The sequence below is a fragment of the Anoplophora glabripennis genome, unplaced genomic scaffold (assembly GCF_000390285.2).
Source record: "Anoplophora glabripennis isolate ALB-LARVAE unplaced genomic scaffold, Agla_2.0 scaffold243, whole genome shotgun sequence".
Lineage (NCBI taxonomy): Eukaryota > Metazoa > Arthropoda > Insecta > Coleoptera > Cerambycidae > Anoplophora > Anoplophora glabripennis.
Window position 1 is genome coordinate 395,234 of NW_019416329.1, and position 20,547 is coordinate 415,780.

The window sequence follows — 20,547 nt, forward strand, 5'->3', positions numbered from 1 at the left end:
TCTACCTATCCATCATCTGATATAATTTTCATTAAGCCATTCTTATATTATTCTCCCAAAATACGCAGGAGCACCATCCATCTGTATCCAGCTATTTTGTCGTAGATTTAATGGAACATCCTCTAATAATTCAAATAGATGGTTTTCTAGAAAGTTTAGAAATGACTCATTTCAAACATTCAAACAACAATTCAATTCAATTCAATTCAAACAACTACTGATACAAATTCAGGCGTCTCTTTGCATCTCCTGGAAGTAAATTTTGCACAGGTTGTAAATGGTACGGATTTCTGCCATCCTTACGTAGAACTTTTCAAATTTTCAATTTACTCACCCCAAGTTGCCGAGACGTTCTTCGTGTACTTAGCCGAGGATCGTCGTCAAATGCTTTTAAAATTTCATTTCTGTGCCTTTCATCCCTTTGTCGTGATTTTCCAAATATTGTTTTAATCCAAAAAGATGAAAGCGATGAGTGTAAAGAATTTTGTTGATGAGCTTACAAATTGCACTTACTTTTAAGCATAAACATAAATATTTTTGTAATATTATGGTTAGAAGTGTCTGCCGCAAGGGGATTGTATTGGTATGAATAACTTGAGAACGGTGAACTTTAGGGAAAAAATTCAAGTTACCTTTTTTACGTATTTTATGCATTAGAATATAAATTCGGTACAACAGCTTGTAAAAAATACAGTGGCGTAGGTTTTTTTATAAAAAAGCGGTGACCCTGTCCAGTTGAACACCACTGGTTGGACCTTTAGAGCTCATATTTTAGGGAATACAAGGCCTACTATCACACATTATCTGTACTAAATTATATTGAAATCGGTTGATGGATTCCGGAGATATAAACAAATAATCAATTTTTTTTAACAACTTCAACACCCTGTATCTCTAAAACGAGGCCATTCCGGACCTATGTTTATAAGGCAAACACCTACTATTTTAAAGAGATTTATCTACCATCGAAGTTTTCTGCATAAAATTCGGACCACCCTGTGTAACGTTTAAAGTAAATCATAATTCTAATCCTCCAGAATTGCTAAAAAATCTCCACTATTCTTATATGGTATCGAAAACACATTTACCTATGACAGAACCCTATATAGCTTCTTTCCTGGGAAAAAAAAATTAAAAATAAGTAATTAAACAAACGCTTACGCCAAAAGGTTCAGCTGAAGATTTTTGTAAAATTATTTTTATCTAACCAATCTCGTATATCCAAACAAATAAAAAAACACATCAGGCATTTCATTTAGTTGTAGTGATGTTTATCTTTTATTTGTCTCACTTTATAATTAAAAATTTTTGGTTAGGCAAAAATTGTTTCGCAAAATTAAAAACTTTTTGTTTTCAATTTCAACTTAAACGAAAAACTAAAACTATACCATTAATAACTTTAGACAAGTGTCTCACATTAGCTGCCCACACATTTACAGTCAATCAACCTTTTTTGATTGCACGGACCTGCTACGATAATACTGGTAGTCTATGGACTATAGCTAATATTATACCACGGTAGTTACTTTATTAACAAGCTGATAAAGTGACCATTAACTGATAAACAAAAATTGCAGCTGAAAGATAATGGTTGTAATTTACTGTTAAGGTTCTTGAATATTTGCAATACAGTTTATTTTTTAGTACATACTATATTTCCTTCTAGAGGTTACTAAACAAAATGTAAATGAATACCTTCATATCCATAAATATTCGATGTTTAATTAAATTCCTCATTGTTAACAAAATATACACTGAACTGATATCACTGCTAATCGTGATCATTGAATGGAGGTAAAGGTGTTGGTTACAAGTATTTTTATTAAGTAGACATGGCTTTGGTTTTGAAGACGTTGTATAAAGGTTACAATTGGATGTTTGAAGAATTGGCAGGTAAGTCAGAAATTGATAATGAATTTTAGAAACATTAAATGCTAAAACGTAATAATGGAATTACAATTAAACTATAAAATTAATACTTTACAGTTCACAAAGGTTAAGCTTTTAATTTGAGGACAAATATTTTAAGAACATTTGCACTTGAAGACCTTGAATGTAATTATTATACAGGGTGGTCCGAATTTTATGCAGGAAACCTCGAGGGCAGATAGATCTCTTTAAAATAATATGTGTTTGCCTTATAAACATTGGTCTGGAACAGTCCTGTTTTAGAGTGTTGAAGTTGTTAAAAAAAAATGTTTTTTTGTTTATATCTCCGGAATCTATTAACCGATCTCAATAAAATTTGGTATAGATAATGTATGATAGTAGGCCTTACATTCCCTAAAATATGAGCTTTAAAGGTTCAACGAGTGGTGTACAACTGGACAGGGGTCACCCCTATTTTTACAAAAAAAAAACTACGCCACTGCAATTTTTACAAGTCATTGTAACTGATTTACATTTTAATGCACAAAATACGTAAAAAAGGTAACTTTAATTTTTTCCCTAAGATTCGCCGTTCTCAAGTTATTCATACCAATACAATCCTCGTTGTCTTCTAACCATAATATTACAAGATTATTTATATTTATGCTTAAAAGTAAGTGCAATTTATAAGCACATCAACAAAATTATTTACACCTTTCTACACCACCTGTGAGGTAGTGTCCCTGGCGTGTTTTAGTTTTCCCTGGAGACCTAATACTCTTTACAAATAAGAACAATTTAAATTAAAATAATAAAAATGTTTACCAAGCAACAGCAACTGAACAAGAAACATAATTAACGCTACGTATTTACAACAATTGTTCAAAATGCGAACCACCCACATCGATACATATCTGACGTCTTCTATTAATGGATTTAATTGAAGCTAATATCAGGTGGTGGTTTTCTTTTAATTCATTACACCCGTCTTCCATTCGTTGCAGTAGTTGTGGTCTTGTATCTGTTGGAGTAGAATAAACTTTACTTTTCAGATAACCCCAAACATAGAAGTCCAGGGGGTTTAGATATGACAATCTGGCTGACCAAGACACTGGACTTTCTGTACCATTGTGGTTGACATTGGCATTTGGTTTTCTACCTATCCATCGCCCCATATAATTTTCACTAAGCCATTCTTATATTATTCTCCTAAAATGCGCAGAAGCACCATCCATTGTATCCAGCTATTTTGCGTTTAATGGAACATCCTCTAATAATTCAAATAAATGGTTTTCTAGAAAGTTTAGAAATGATTGGGAAATTAGACGGGGTGGCAAGAAGAAAGGTCCACAAATTTTATTGCGAATTATTCCGAGCCAAACGTTCACAGAAAATTCGTGTTGAAAAGATCTGGTCCGAATTTCATGAAGATTTTCTTGTGACCAAATATGCTATATGATTGTGTGAAAATTCACTATCCTCGCCTTCGGTAAATGTGCATTTATTATTATTTTGATTTAAGTTGCTCTTATTTGCAGAGATAGTGGGTTAGGCTTCCAGGGGAAACTAAAACGCGTAAGGAACTCTACCTCACAGGTAGTGTGGAAACGAGTGTAAAGAATTTTGTTGATGTGCTTACAAATTCTACTTACTTTTAAGCATAAACGCAAATATTCTTGTAATATTATGGTTAGAAATGTCTGCACAAGGCGATTGTATTGGTATGAATAACTTGAAAACGGAGAATCTTAGGGAAAAAATTAAAGTTTACGTATTTTGTGCATTAGAATATAAATCCATTACAATAACTTGTAAAAAATGCAGTGGCGTAGGTTTTTTTATAAAAAAAGAGAAGGCCCCTGCCCAGTTGTACACCACTGGTTGTATCTTTAGAGCTCATATTTTAGGGAATGTAAGGCCTACTATCACACATTATCTATACTAAATTTTATTGAGATCGGTTCCTGAGATATAAACAAAAAATCAATTTCTTTTAACAACTTCACACCCTGTATATCTAAAACGGGGCTGTTCCAGACCAATGTTTATAAGGCAAACACATATTATTTTAAAGAGATCTACCTGCCCTCGAAGTTTCCTGCATAAAGTCGGACCACCCTGTAGATATATTATATGTTAATTTTATTCTTTTTTATAGGCTGCGACTGATAGAAATTCTGTATTATTCCACAATTCAAACTTCAAAGCTTTAACTTCAACTTACAAAAACAATATTCTAAAATTTATTACAATTCTTAAAATAATAATTTACATTATACTGTACAATTAAATAAAGGTAAAAATTATGATTTCTAATTAACAGAATCCACGGTTTGACCTATAACCACTAAATAGAACTGTTTCGAAGCAATGCTGTAAAATATTCTGCTAAATTTTATACCACTTAATTTTGATATGATCCAAATTGCTAACAACTCTCCGTCAATTCTATTACATTTAACAAACCAGCCATTGCATAAAAATAGTTCCCGATACTAACATTTTATCTCTGTAGATAATTACAACTACTAACACTAATTGTAAGTTGTTATGCACTATGGAAGATTCTAATGTAAATAAATATTTATATCCTTTTCATATTATTATATCCATCATACTTTACCTTGTTTTACCATATTTACATTTATCTATAATAAAGTCGTTTGATGTCTTATCCAGTCTTGTTAATTAAACTCATTTAAAGGACTTTCTAAACATATCTTGCAAATTCTCAAAATTCAGAGATTACTATTTTTGCAGCGATACTCAATAAATATAAATGGTAATTGGTAATTGTAAATGGTACATTTTAGGTTAAAGTCAACAATCTGATATTAACTCAAATTTTAAGAAGAAAAATGTGGAAAATGTAATTTACAATGTAAAAATTAACATGTCTATTTTTAATTGTAGATCCCAGAGTTACACATCTTAATTTATTATGGATGTCTTCACCCCTTAAACCAACAATAATCATAACTATTTACTTATACTTTACATATAACTTAGGACCAAGATTAATGGCAAATAGGAAACCATTTGAACTTAAATATGTGATGATAATGTACAATGCAATTCAGGTTTTATTAAATTCATATATCGTGTACGAGGTAAGAATTTTTTATAAATTAGTACATTCTGGCCAAAGTGTAAAGCATATGGTAATTTACATTCTTATCTAGTATACAGGGTATTTCAATTAAAACTTCCCAACTGGAAAATATCGGAATTTAAAAAAACCTGGGATAGGTCGATTTTCTTTTCAAGGGGACACATGATGGAGTAAGTTACCCCTTACGCAGGAGCGTACAATACCCTTAAACTTTAAATGGCATCCTATGTTGAGTGACACCTCATTTTAAAAATAAGACTTTTTAAATTTCGGTTTGAGTATAACCAATAAAATCATCACTTAAAGAAAAACATTCTTCAACAATTCGCCGACGAAGCTCCTCGCGTGAGTTCGGTCGTGTTGCATAAATTTTCGATTATAAGTGTCCCCATAGAAAAAAGTCTAAGGGCGTTAGATCTGATGATCTGAGAGACCACTCAATTGAATATCTGCGTTCTATTCAGTGATTTGGAAAGTTCTGATTAAGAAAATCGCGCACATCAGGTAGATATTCGTTTCCAGTAGATTCAGATACATGTTTCCATCCAGATTTCCTGGTAGGAAGGCCCTATGGAGTGGTCTCCCAGTATGCCCGCCCAAACATTCAATTTCCTCGGATGTTGCCTTTATCAAGAAATTGTTGAAGAATGTCATCAGATAACATCCGAAATGTTTCGAAATATTCGTTTGGAAGTGGAACAAAGATTTTATTATTGTATGGAAGGGAGGGAAATCAATTTGAAAAATTTATTAAAATAACATTCTTTCGTTCACTGATATGTTGTCTTATACCTACTCTAAGTTGTAAGTATTGTCATATTCAAACCAAAATTTAAAAAGTCGTAAGTCGTCGTGAGCAGAATTGAAGAAGCTTTAAAATGAGGTGTCACTCAACATAGGGTGCCGTTTAAAGTTTAAGGGTATTTTACGCTTCTGCCTAAGGGGTAGCTTCCAGGATACCAACACTTACGCCATAATGTGTCCCCCTTAAAAAGAACTTCGACGTGTCGCAGGTTTTTTGTTTTTTTTTTTAATTCCGATATTTTGCGGGTGGGAAGTTTAATTGGAATACCCTGTATAGCAACACAAGAAAATCTATGATCTAGACTAGTTAAATAAGGCTCAGTACAGAAAAAGGAAATGCGTTATTCCATCTCCAATTTTCTTGTTACTCAAGTCACCGTATAGAAAATAGTAAATTAACTCCCCATCTTTTGTGGACCACAACTCCACTGCTCTAAAAATCCAGTAAAGGGACGCGTGGTCTATGCGCAATAGCAAGCCCAGTCCACCAACAAACCCAGCTTAGCTTTCAGCTTTTGAGGTTCCCCTGAGGTTGCGCGTGGTCTCTGCGGAGTTACTTAAAGCGACATAAAAAATTAAACTAGGATCCATTTTTTATAAATAGTTTAGATAGGCAGTGAATTTACTGTTTTCTATACTGTGCTCAAGTAGTGACTAACAATTATCTGGATTAAAATACGTTCATAAGTATTCTTAATTTCCTTAACTTTATATATAATATTCGTTATAACTTTCAACATATTAGGATATTTCTAATTTGGAAGCATTGGACGTACGCCTCCGTAAAAAAAATTGGAGGGTTGCAATTCAGGAAAGCATAGCATCGCCAAATTAATTTACTAATTAACCTCTTTTATTGTTTTTCAGCAAAAATGATATCTATGCGCGACTCTATATTAGTTTAACATATTATTATCCTTTTATGCGAACATATAATTTTGTCATTTAAATGAAAAACGTAAAAAACTTGTAGCTGGAAACATATCCACATAGATTTTTCAACAAATCACGTTTATAGTGAGTTAGTTAGTGATTAGTTATGTCATTTTTAGGCAGGACAAGAGGTATTTTTCAATATTAGTTGGGATTGTGCACCGGTAGATTATTCCTTTGCCCCCAGATCACTGTATGTGCTTAAATTGTATCACATCTTCTTCCTTATTAAAGCAGCAGACTTATTGGATACGGTGAGTTATTTTCTAAATATATGGACTATATACTTTTATTACACCATATTCACAAATCATACTACAACCTGTACTTCTGCTCAAAAATTAATTGAATGACCTTTTGAAATATATGGAAATTTTGAGCCATGACAACATTTTCTTAGAAAGATAATCTACTGTCAAAATCTAATTTCATTTATCAAAAATATTAAGGAAGTAAAATTTCAACTTACCTCAAAACATGCTATCATTAATTTTTATATTTTAAAGCACTATTAATTCTTGATTGGTCTTTTCAATTTATTAAACCTAAACGAGATCCAATTTTTATTGTCAATCACGGGCGCCCACAGAAAATTTCTGACAGCAGGAGGGCAAATGCTCAAATGTAAATACTGGTCATAAAAAGAAATAAAAATTGTAAATGTTTTTATTATTTTACTAATTATCAAATATTACGTTAGGTAAAGATATAACATATCAGATTGGATTAAAGTTAGATTAGGTTATGATTATATAAATTCGGGTTTACTCCTATCACGACAAGAAATACCTAAATCCTTTTTTTCTTTTAATTATAAACATAAATCTAAATTAATAGATAAATTTTGTGATATTTTGAACAATGGTATTGAACAACCATAAAACTGTTTAAGATTCGTGTTCAGAATGTCAAATTTTGGACAGAAAATATTATCGAGTGTAGAACTTATCATAATTAATTATTTAATTTCATATTTCTTCTATACTGAAAAGAAAAAAATTTAAATAAATAACCCTGTGCGGATCAGTTAAAGTGTTTATTTTGTAAATTTATGTTTACCTCAAGAAATATCTTGCAACAAGAAAGTAGATAGTTCTTCAAAACTAAACAATAATAACGTATAATAATAATTATTATTATTATATGTATTCTGATGTATCTTTATGGAAGGTAGATAACCAAAAAAAAACTATCACATTTGACTGTGTCAGTTTGAATTTTGGAAAACCTATTTCTCATATAGAGGGTGTCCCGATACTTGATACAAAAAAGTCGAGTACAAATATATAAGGTCAAAATAATATAAGTTCTTTTTATAATTTTTTTCATACGGGCTTTAGTTAACAAGGCCCTCAAAAGTGAAAATAAAAAAGTTATTTATATTTACAGTCTCTAAACTATTAACATCCAGCATTATGCAAATTCGGTGATCGATAACACATGGACAGCTTGTTTTTGATGTTGTAAGTGAAACTTCATTATGCCCAGAACGCCAGGGACGGACCTTGCCCAATGGTTAACAACCCAGAACGTTTGCATATAGATGACGATCGCAATTTGCTGTATCAAAAATAAGTTTCTCGAAGATTTTACCAAATGTAATACCTTCTTGGTTCAACTCGGTAAAATTAACAGTTTAGGAAATATTTGTAATTTTATGTCACAGTGGACATCGAGCGACGCATCCACCATTTTTTGTTTTTAATTTTTAATTGTTCTTAATTAATTACTATGTTGGAAATGTATGTTAAATGAAAACATAAAATAAACTAAATATAAAAATATTATTTATACAACTGTTAATGTTTGCAAATTACTAAATAATATTTTGTTAAAATCTTACATATATTTAGATACAGAAATATCGTTTAAGCGAATATAATCATATATAAAAGCATATATAAATCCGTAAATTCAATCACGAAACATTAAAAATGACTACCTAACAACTTAATATAAAAATGTCAAAAATTTCCATGCTGGTTGCCACGTCATCTTGTTAGACTTCCTTACGTTTCGAGGGATATATCACTCTATTCGTCAGAAGTACTACTGAAATTGGCCAGTATTTACAGGAAAATTGTGGGAATTCTCTGGAATTTGAGTTGTCGTGCAAAAATGATATATCGAATTTTTTTCTTTAGGCTCATGTTGTGGCGTTATGAAGTTTTTAAAGAGTGTTGAAAATCGCTTTTTCGTTATAACTTTGTAGTTTCTCATTAAAATTGGATATGTTTTATAGAAAGCTGTTATTTGAAGTTATTTCTATTGTCCTGTTTAATTTATAGATAGCTGTGAATGCCTGATTCCAAAAAAATGGATGAATCTACATTGTTAATTTTCGTCGTCATTCTAAAATTTTATTACATCTTTTAAGTGAAAAGGATATGCTATAGATGAAATGAACCGTTTTCGAAATAATCGTGTTAAGTGATGAAGATTCCTTTTTATTTATGTCATGTCTCAGTAGTAAATAAACAAAAGAAACAATTTGTTGCAAAATAAATGCATAACGTCAATTGACATTTCATATTAGCATATGTTTTGCTTCATAAACAATTAAATATTATTTTCAAATATTTATTTCTATCAAGATGTGACATAAATACGATTAATTTTATCGATAACATTATGAAACTCCTAAAATTCCCCATCAAAATTTAAAAACATATTAATTACATTATTAGAAATAGGTTCAAATATCATAGCTTTTACCTACACATTATTCAAATTTAATAAAAAAAAAAGACATATAGTAAATTTTCAATTTTTAACTTCACGAACTACACGGTGAACCAGAAAAAAACATTTACATAAATTTATGACGTTATTTTTACAGAACATATCCAAATCCGAGATTGTTCACCATTTCGTAGTCAACCTGTATATTTGCAGAATGCCCTAGTCCAAAGCGTCCCGGTCCTGGCTTAGTACGGATAAAAATTTTCCAAATTTCAAATTAACTATAAGAACACATCTTGGTTGATCTCTCTATTTTCCTGAATATTTATTGCTTCTCTGTAGAATCTTGAACAAAATTTCTCTTTCTCAATAGAATTACTATGTACTCTGCAACTGCTAATTTCTCTACGATGTTATTTTTTAAGTGATAGGTACATGTTCCCTTAACCTTTGCCGCATATACATTGGTTGCTGTAGGCACCGAAGTCTTGGAGTTTATCGTTCTTGAAGATCTTCCTTGAACCTCTCTTGGCGGTACTAATATAGTGTGTTCTTTACAAGCGATCTATCTGACCTATATATAGATCAGTCCTTAGGTATCCTGATGGTTCAATATTTTCCTTAATTGTATAATTAGATGAGTATTCGAAACACTCATGAAGATTATCTTATTTTTGGGCTGAATGGTGATGAGACTAAATGTTCAGATACTTCGTATGTGTATCAACAAAGTCATTTTTATAAACGTTGTTCCTTTAATGGTTGAAAAATTTCTTACGGTTCCTAGAGAGACATCGTTCGATTCTTCAGAAAATATTCTAAAACTCTAGTACTTTGTGTGTGCCCTGGTCCATGGAGTTCCATTGTACGGCTTCCAAATACCGGATAGTTCTAACCCCTCGCCTCGATTGAAATTATATCGATTCTTCTAGATTTCTATTGCCCCCTCTATGTTGTTATAATAAAAGCCAAAGCCAAATAATACATTTATCGTCCACATATATGAACCAATATTTTAGCTTTAAAGTTGCTTATTCCAACGCTTGATAAGAGTATCATATATTACATATACATGATATTCTTATCAAGCATCTCTTTGTTGTTATATCCGTTGGAACTAAAGGATAAATTTATCGTCAGCATATCTGAACCAACAATTTTTCTAAAGCTTTTCTGGTTCCAGAATTTCCTTCCCAAATGAATCTATGTAGATATTTGAAAATGTAGCATCAACCCGGAAATTGTCCAACTTTTGACAATTTCAATGAAAGTCCGCAAATTAAAGAAAATAAAAATGTTCTTATATCAAACATGAAATTGTTTCAGATATTTTTCGTCTTGCGCAAGAAAAACAGACAAATATCTTTTTTACATGTTTATCATCATTTTGGAATGTTTATCATGCTGTGGGTGGCAGTCAAGTTTTTCGGAGGAGGATCTGGTGTCTTCGTAGGATTGATAAATGGAGCAGTACATGCCATTATGTACACGTACTATCTATTGACTGCTATTGATGAAAAATGGAAACAGAGCGTAACATTTAAAAGGACCTTAACTCAAATACAAATCGTAAGAATATTTTTTCATTTTTACTTTACGCATATTGTAAGTAGTTGTGTTACATTATTATCATTCGGGAAAAGTATAATGAGTTTCCGATAAAACGTTTCCATCAATAGAAAAAAATTAACGAATGTAGGTACTTTTGTTTCTCTTTAGGTGTCACTATTCAAGTATTTTGACGTAAACAAAACTGCAAATATGTGGAATTTATTCGTAAATATGGAATAGACGTTTATGAATTATGTATAAACATTGCCATTTCCGTATAAATAATTTAACTTTGTAGCAAGTCATAAATAACTGGAATTTTTTGACGTCAGCAAAATTAAATTCAATTTTAATTTAATATGAATACATTTGCGAGTGCGGTCAATGGTTTAACACCTTTTTGACATTTCTAACCTAGTCATAAATATACCTATTTCTAATTTTAAGACTACCACTAAAATATGAATAACATATAGGGTGTCCCAGTAATGGTTGGCAAAGATGGGATGGTGAAACCCTTGTTCAATTTTGAAGAAGAAAATTTCCTTGAACTTATATTCTAAATAAATACTCGTAGTTTAGTTTTTGAGATATACAGGGTGTCGATACAAATACAAATGTCAATTTTAGAGTCTGAAATAACATCCCTGCAAAGTAAAAATTTCAACCCCAAATTCAACCCCTTCAAGTAGCAGTTGCAACACCTAAATTTTTAAATGGGAAATAGAGGCTTGTGATACCTCATTTGAAAGGTCGTTTCATTCACTTTTCAGAAATGCTATTGTTTTCATTTTTATTTAAAAAATAATCGGTCTGCTTGACAAAATTCGTTACAACAAACAAAAACATGAAAACTTACAACGTTTTGCAACTATAAAATCATGCAAAGTTTTTCATAGCTCATTATTAAAAACGCTATAGCTACTTGGTATTTAATTCACACCAATAAATATTTGTTTTGCTAACTGCAATTTCTAAACATGGTTTATTTAACAGAAATGCATACGGAGATAGAATGTCATCACAGGACGAAGTTGCTCGTCTATTTCAAGAAAAATTCCCTGATTTGCCGCCTAGGTACAATTAGCACATTTGAAAAGCAGTTTCGCAAAAATGGACATGGAATGGTATGGCAGATAAAAAAAAGAAGTTTCCAATGTAATAAGTAATGGTACCAAAATAGATGTACACATAGTTTAAATTAACAAGCAGCTTCAGCATTGAATGTTTCGCATTCCTCGATTATTCGCATATAACTCAGAACTTAATGAGGACGATTTTTATAGAAGGTCGTATTTTTGTGAACAAATGATGCAAAGGTAGAAAATACCTTTACGGCCATGTTAATTGTGAAAACTGTCGCTACTGAGCTAATGAAAATTATTACTGGATGAAAGACGCAAAATCTTATAAAGGTTAATGGTTGAGCGGGGATAATTGGAAACCATGTCATTGGTCCCTCTTCCATTGATGGCAATATGAATGACGGTAATTATTTACTTCCGCTCCAAAATGATGTGCCAACTTTGGCGAAGATATATATACTACTCAAACAAAGCCACAAATTCCAGCCGATGTGATATGGTTACAGTAGGATGGAGCATCACCACATTACCGAATCAATATCCGTCAATACTTCGACTTAACATTTTCAAATCGGTGGATAGTTAAGCTAGGATAGCTACAGTGGCCAGTACGTTCTCCTGATCTTACAACATTAGATTTCTTTCTATGGGGATGTGTGAAAGTATATTATACAAAACTAAGCTACGTGGTATACTTAACTTGAGAAGAAAAAGAACGTTTCATTTTAGCCGAAAGAAAACACAAACATTTGTCGTTGTACGAATAAAATGCAACAGATATTTATTCAAATAAAGTCGCCGGTTCAAGTTTGATTATTTTACGTTGAACATCTTTAGAGATATTTGTGTTTCTGTGATGTTTTTCAAAAATTCCTCATCTCGCATCTCGAAAAGTAGAAGATATACTCGTAGGAATGTTTTCCTCAAAATTGATCAAAAATTCCATGACTTCATTTTTGCGGAGTATTTCCGAGACACTGCATACTAAACACCAAAACAAATTTATTAGACTCATTCGTAGATAACAATTAATTTAGTACTATTAATCATTGATTAATGTATTAAATTATCAATTTTGTGTAAAATATTTATCAATATTATGTCTAAGCTGAACTAAACATTTTTGCTTATGTTTTAGACTCAATTTTTTCTCTTCATTATTATATATGGAAGACTACTCTTCAAGGCTGACTGCACGTATCCCAAATTATGCAGCTATTTCTTCGTGCCTCAAAATTGTTTCATGCTGATCCTCTTTGGAGATTTCTACAGAAGAACGTATTTGTCAAAGAAAAAGGGACCAAAGGAAGTTACTCAGAACGGGAAAAATGTTTCATTATAAAATAATAGATGTATTTAGAAGACAGTTGAGGTATCCACAAGGGAGGCTCTGTTTTAAAAGCATTCTCTAGTATTAATTCATCACTGTATAAAAGATTTTCTGAGAACATTCTCAAATATTATATATTTCGTATTTGTAGTTATTACTTGTGTGTCTAGAATTGTACAGAATGAAGTCCTTTTTATCATTTACTCTTGTGCTATTAAAATGTTTTAAGAATGTACTGTCCGGTACCGAAAAACGTAAATTTAAATAATATAGTAAAAAAAACGAAGCTGGTATATCACGAACACATAATTTCTATAAAAATAAAAGTACACGTAAATCGAATAAGTAATATAAAACAATTGCAAAAGTTATTTGTATAAATATTTGTTTTTCAATTTTTGCAGCAAAAAATTTACAAACATAATTAATTTTTTGTCATCACTAATTCTTGATCTAAAAAATGAAAATGTCTCATCTTGACAGGAAATACAATTCTTTTAGTATAGTAGTAATATATTGTATAGTTTTTCCAACACCAAAATTGTTTAAAACGAATTATAAAGAAAAAAAGTTATAAAAAATTTCATTTATTATGTATGATTTCTATTTTAGTCCAGTTGGTAGAGGTTCGGCCTGTGTCAAACCTTGATAACCCGGAAATAACTACACAGACCTACTTTAAATGATGAGTACAATAACAGGCTAATTTGCTGACAAAGTATTTTATCAGGAAAAAAAGTTATTAACAATTAATTGTGAAAAAAAATTTTTTAGTAGTTTTCTTTAAATAACTCAGCGGGATTAGTTTGTACGAAAAAATGCTTAGGACATGATTTTATTCGTAATAAAAATAGCAACAATAGCATAGCGGTGGTCCGATTATGAAATTTGCAATAACAAAGCCGTGAGATTGAAAAAAACGAAAAAACGGTATAAAACGTCAATTAAAGTTGCTGTAAAAATGTAAATTATAAACAAAAAGTGATAACACTTTCGGAAATTATAGTTCAATATATATACAATAATGACGCTAAAGCCGAAAATCAGGAGAGTAAAACTTTTTGTTCTATAAGGTGTTATACATTCAACGGCATCTGAAACTCGAAGCTTTGCCAAATTTGTTCGATGCTTTGCTGACACTTGAAATTTGGTACACACATAGTGTAAATATGCAGAAACCAAAAGCAATTTGCGAAATTCAAGTATCTTCATTTTTGCAGTTTTGGTAAGATTTTATACGTCACCCTAGTTTTATACGTCACCGTTTTTTTTTAAATTTAAATTAACCTGGTATTGTACTCATCATTTAAAGTATTCCTGTGTAGTTATTTCCGAATTATCAAGGAAATGTCACCAACAGTAACTTTTCGGCCTGTGCCGACTGGACTATTTACTAATATAAGATTATAATGAATTATAATGAATATATTAAATACAAATTTTATTTTTTTTATATATTTTTTCCCAATACTTTTCGGCTGTCGCTTTTATGTACAACATTAATAATATCACGATCTTTAACATTTAAAAAAATCAATTACCTACTATTCTCATTGCTACTTGATAACGTAATAATTTTTACTAATTAACTGATCACCATATAAGCAAGGTAAAGCAGCCTAATTATGAGGCCCATTTTGAAAAAATATTGTGTACTAACAAAAATAGAAATTTTTCAAATATTAATAATCATCATATATTTTTGCAATTCAATTTAATTAAAAAACAATAGTAATATAATACAAATAGTAACTAAAAAGAAAACATCTCCTCACATGAAACCATACATATTGTTATGTTTTGGATAATTTAGAAATTTGAATGTTAATTTATGGGTACCGATACTAAGAAAAATATCGCATAAATACAACTTGAGATGAGATATACTGAAAAATAGTAAATAGAAGTATAGATACTACAATAAAAAACCTAAATAAGAGATGTATTTCGGTAAAATAAATAACAAAATTGGTAATTGATTGAAATTTCATGACAAAACGTCACAGCTGTCAAAATTATAACATAAGTAAAATTTGCACATTCGATAAATTATGTAAATGTACTCATGTTATACAATTAAGTCGCACAGAACATTAAAGAACCATCCTACAATGTTAATAATCAAATATAAGTTCTGGCATGAGGACATTTAATCGTAATTGTAAAATTTTGACAGAACGGTGACGGCAGAAAAAGGTATTTCAGATATATGTTCGAATCATGCAATAAAACTAGAAGATAAATGAAATTTAGTGTACCTGAATGTAGAATTTATATGTGGAATCAAACATATACGTCGTTGAAATCATTTATGTAACATATTATCATTGACAGTTATTGTTCCGTCAGAATCTTGAAAATTCTTTGTGTAAAAATGTTTCTGTACTACAAAATCATACGTATAGTATGTAAGAGATCCTCGTCATTCCATTTAATGTGTATAAAATCCAATCAAAGGTCAATTTGTTGTTTAGACTGCACAGATGTTTGTCGGAACGGGGTGTTAAAAACTTTTGCTCGTTTGTACCTAAAAAAATGCATAAGGACTGTGTAAAAGGTGTTGTATAGACAGTACTAAAGACATAGAAAAGACAGACATGCTGAAGTTTAGTCCATGCACTGAAATAATAGTGAATTTTGGTAAAACATGCAACATTTCAACATGACATTCAACTTAACCTAGAAAGGTGTATGTAGTGTCAAAAGACGCAGGAAAATGCATAGAATCTAAAAATTAACAGTTCATGTATCCCAAATTCAGTTAAAAGTTGGTATATGTAAAAATAAAATTACAAAATTACAATTTATTTGTTGTCATAGAAACAGGCAATTGTTTTACACTTCCTATATAACCATTATCCGGGATTTAGGAAGCCAATCTGACATTTTCACCTAAAGTTACCACATCGAAAGTTTTGCTCCTAAAAAAACAAGTGAAAATTGTTTATTTCAACAAAGTTAGTAATTGTTGATGTACTCACGTAGCCACCTGGGGGAAGAAACGTCAAAGTGGATCGGACTGTCAAAACAAAATGGTACATTTATCAAAACTACAATTGTCCGAAATTATTTAAAGCAGTCACAACAAATAACCGAAACAACCACATCAAACTGATCTTGGATATATTTGGAAAACTTTTAATCAAAATTGTGCGACAAGTGAAATTGAAAAATAAGTGCAGTGTGTTCCGCTGGGAAAAGTTTCTGTGTCGGTACGAGGGAGACTTCGGCAGTTCCCGCGACGAGACATAATTCAACGAGGGACGTCGCGACAACCTTCTATGGAATGCAGCGCAGTTACTACAAGTCGAAGGAGATAATTGTTATGTAAGTGTCGACACATACAAAGCAAATTTGCAACTTTTACAAACAAAAGCGCTATATAAATTTCAAAGATAAAAATTTTCATTTGAAAAATATCCAATAAAAGTATACGCATGCATTGTCGTAGAACAAAATTAATATAAGGGGGAATTTATCATTGTATGACTTAGGATAAGAAATTACAACAGTCACTGTTATATGTCAAACCAGAATCTGCAAATCATATGAAGAGATAGAAAATTGTTAAGACAATAGTTACATCTTTTATTTATTTAAGATATTTTAGGAAATATAATACTTCAATATAATTCAACATTCAAATATAAAGGCGCTCAACAAAACAACAACATAATAACAAAACATCTATTATATAAAAAATATATATATAGTCAATATAACATCTGAACCCACACCCAAAAAAATTAAAGAGTTTCATAAGTATAAACATTCAAAACATAACAAAACATAACAAAAATAAATAATTAATTAATATAATATAATAATATACAATGTGTTCCAAAATGATGGAACAAAATTCATATTTTTTCCAGTTCAGATTTTAAAAAAAATCACTGAAACAGGTCAATTAGTAAATAGAAATTGTCACTTTTTTGCAATATTTTCTATTTTTTTAGCCATGTTTGATTACCGACATTATTTTTTTTAATAGGACACTCTATATAGTATAAATAGATAGCTCTTCTAAAGACGAATTCAATGATGTATGGTTATACCTACTTTTTTGTCATAGTTGTCAAAAAAATATAAAAAAAACTGTCTATTATGTCGTATGACGACTATTTCAAACAGTCATAGTCTCTTCTGTACTTTAAAAAACGTACCTGTTCTTTATTAATCTTTTTCTACTTACTTTAAAGCTTTTTTTTCTCAATAAAATCAATCGATAAAGACATAAAATTCACTTTAGGTATAACGTAAATCGTTTTAGTTCCAATTCATTCGTTGTTAAATTATTTTGAAAAATGGTTGCCCGTTTAAGCGAAAAACAGAGAATTGAAATTTTAATTATGATTGATTGAATGATGGCATAAAATCCGTAGTCAACAGGAGGTATGTGCCATATTTCACCATAATTGTCCAGACCAGCGAATTAGTTGAGCTACAATAAGCAAAGTATCCAAAAAGTTTAAAGAAACCGGAAGTATAAAATATTTACCTGGATCAGGAAGGCGGAGAACGGTAAGCGAAAATGACCGTCAAAATGTGATGCTCACGGTTACTGAAATTCCTTACTCATCCAATGGAACTATTTCACCCAACTTCAACTTGTCGAAGTCCTCAGTTGAACTCAGAAATCTCAAAAGTGACATCCTTACAAAGTTGACGTCTTTGAAGAACTATGGGCAGATGACACAAACAGAAGATTACAGTTTTGCGAGGTAATTAGAAATTATTTGAAAGACAACCCAACTTAAAATATCACATAATTTTCACTGACGAAGCAACTTTTTGCTTAAACGGAACCGTGTACAGGCAAAATACTAGGTTTTAGAACCCAGAAAATCCGCAGTGGATGCAAGAAAAACATACACAACGGCCGGAGAAAGTGACTGCTTAAGTTGGAATAGTAGGAAATTGCATACTAGGACCTTATTTCTTGAGGGCAATTTGACAGGCGACATTTATTTGGATTTTTTAAATTTCCAGCTGATTCCAGCCCTGGAATTAATTTTTCCTAATCCTAATGAGCACGATATGCCTGCTGGTAATGTCTGGTTCCAACGATGGTGCTCCTCCACATTTTCGCCTCGATGTAAAAAATGACCTTAATCAGGTTTTCCCAAATCGATGGATAGACAGAAGAGGACCGCTTGAATCTACTCTACTATTTTTTTTGTGGGGTTATCTAAAAAGCAAAGTGTATGTGAACACACCAGACACTATCGAAGGATTGAAGAATCGTATCAGAGAAGTTCGAACCATAACACTAAATGTTATTCAAAATGTAATTGATAACTTTCAACACCGAATTGGGCATTGTGCAATGGTTAATGGTTGAGCATTTGCTATATTAAAATAAGAAGTAGTACTAAATTATTGTTTTCATTTAATTCCTACATTTTTTGACAACTATGACAAAAAAGTCGTTATATCTCTGAATTCGGCTTTAGAAGGGCCATCTATTTATAATGAGCGTTCAAATAAAAACGTGGTCAAGTTGGTTCTGAAAATTTGGACGTAGGGCGTAGCGTATAGCAAATGAACTTAAACGTCATCTGTCAAAGCGCTATATCGCCGTTATCAATTTGAATATTTTCGTTTTAAAAAGCGTTTAAAATGGTGTTTCCTCAAGAACAAAAAGTGTTTATCATAGAGTCCTACTTTAGAAATGGACGCAAGATTAATGGAATATTGAGGAATGTTTCATAGAATTTCAAAATCAATTTCCCGGCGTTGTTGAGTACAAAATTCTTCAAAGTGCAGTTCAGCGTTGTGTTAAAGTTTTTCGTGAAACGGGCAGTGTAACAAGAAAAGAAGGAAGCGGCCGACCTAAAAAGCGGACTGAAGAATTAAAAGAAAATGTCCAACAAATAATGGAAAATGCGCCAAGAACTTCTGTAAGTGTTTTATCACAAATGGTGAGAGTATCAGTCGGTACCTGCCACACAGTGTTAAAAAAAGATTTGCGTTTGTTCTCCTATCGTTTAACTTGTCAGCAAGAACTTCATGAAGTTGATTTTCCGCGACGGGCTGTATTTTGTGAATGGTTTTTAAACAACTACGGTGAACTTCATAATATCACCTTTTTTTCTGATGAAGCCTGGTTTCATTTAAGTGGTTACTTAAACTCACAGAATATGAGAATGAGTTTTGTGTGCTCTCAATCGAAGAAGGATTTATGGACCTATTTTTTTTAATGGTACTCTTACTGCGCAAAGGTATAGAGAAGAAATTATCGCTCCTTTTGTTAACCAGCTGGAAGAAAACGAAATTACAAACTTTTACTTTCAACAAGATGGCGCAAGGGCACATACGGCAGGCGAGACGATGAATATGTTGAGGGAAGTTTTCCAAAATCGACTAATAAGTCTCAATGCTGAACGTGAATTTCCACCGAGGTCATGTGATATTACGCCGTGTGATTTCTTTTTGTGGCCTTACCTTAAAAACACTATTTTTGAACAGCCTATTCCTGATTGAAACCATCTGCAGGCTCGACTTATAGACAATATTCGTGAAATTAACAATACCCCGAGCATCTTAGAAAATGTCTTTAATTCTTTGAGGAACAGGTGTGACAAGTGCTTGGAACAAGGAGGGGGACACTTTCAGCAGCTGCTTTAATTTATTGTTATAACAAGGAGGGGGACACTTTCCGCAGCTCCTTTAATTGTTTGTTATTGTTATCACGATTATTCTTTAAAATAAAGTTATATAGTCATTAACGTTATTGAAACTGACAGCTGCTATACAGCTCGTTGATAAATGAGGTTAAGTTGGTCGCTATAAGCTACTCCCTACGTCCAATATGTCAGAGCCAACTTCGACCACGTTTTTATTTGAACGCTCGTTACTATAAAATATAGAGCGTCCCATTAAAAAGAATGTCGGTAATGTAATAGATCTGTCAAACATAGCTAAAAAAATAGAAAATAGTACAGAAAACTGACAATTTCTATTTTCAAATTGACCTGTTTTTAAATTTTAACTGGAAAAAAAATATGAATTTTGTTCCGTCATTTTGGGACACTGTATATTTTAAATAACATTATTTCTATTAAATTAACGACTTAAAATGAAAGATTGTAAATTATTTCTTTCTTTGCACATTGTGCACACAAAAACCTCATCTTCTGCACCACAGTTCTCATAGGCCCACCGGTAGCAGACTGTGC

At 31.4% G+C, this 20,547-nt stretch overlaps 1 protein-coding gene across 1 annotated transcript; it reads left to right on the forward strand.

Annotated features, from left to right (window-relative positions):
• Positions 1-1,643: 1,643 nt before the first annotated feature.
• Positions 1,644-13,979, forward strand: LOC108908003 (elongation of very long chain fatty acids protein 7-like). Its single transcript, XM_018711892.1, has 5 exons — positions 1,644-1,893; positions 4,783-4,979; positions 6,838-6,972; positions 10,727-10,969; positions 13,175-13,979. Exons 1-5 carry the CDS (start codon positions 1,833-1,835, stop codon positions 13,376-13,378), a joined length of 840 nt encoding a protein of 279 aa, XP_018567408.1. The 5' UTR covers positions 1,644-1,832; the 3' UTR covers positions 13,379-13,979.
• Positions 13,980-20,547: the final 6,568 nt, after the last annotated feature.

Coding starts and splice junctions, on each gene's coding strand:
- LOC108908003 (XM_018711892.1), top strand. CDS start 1,833: ATGGCTTTGGTTTTGAAGACGTTGTATAAAGGTTACAATTGGATGTTT. Junction 6,973..10,726: donor CAGCAGACTTATTGGATACG/GTGAGTTATTTT, acceptor AAATTGTTTCAG/ATATTTTTCGTCTTGCGCAA. Junction 10,970..13,174: donor CCTTAACTCAAATACAAATC/GTAAGAATATTT, acceptor CTTATGTTTTAG/ACTCAATTTTTTCTCTTCAT.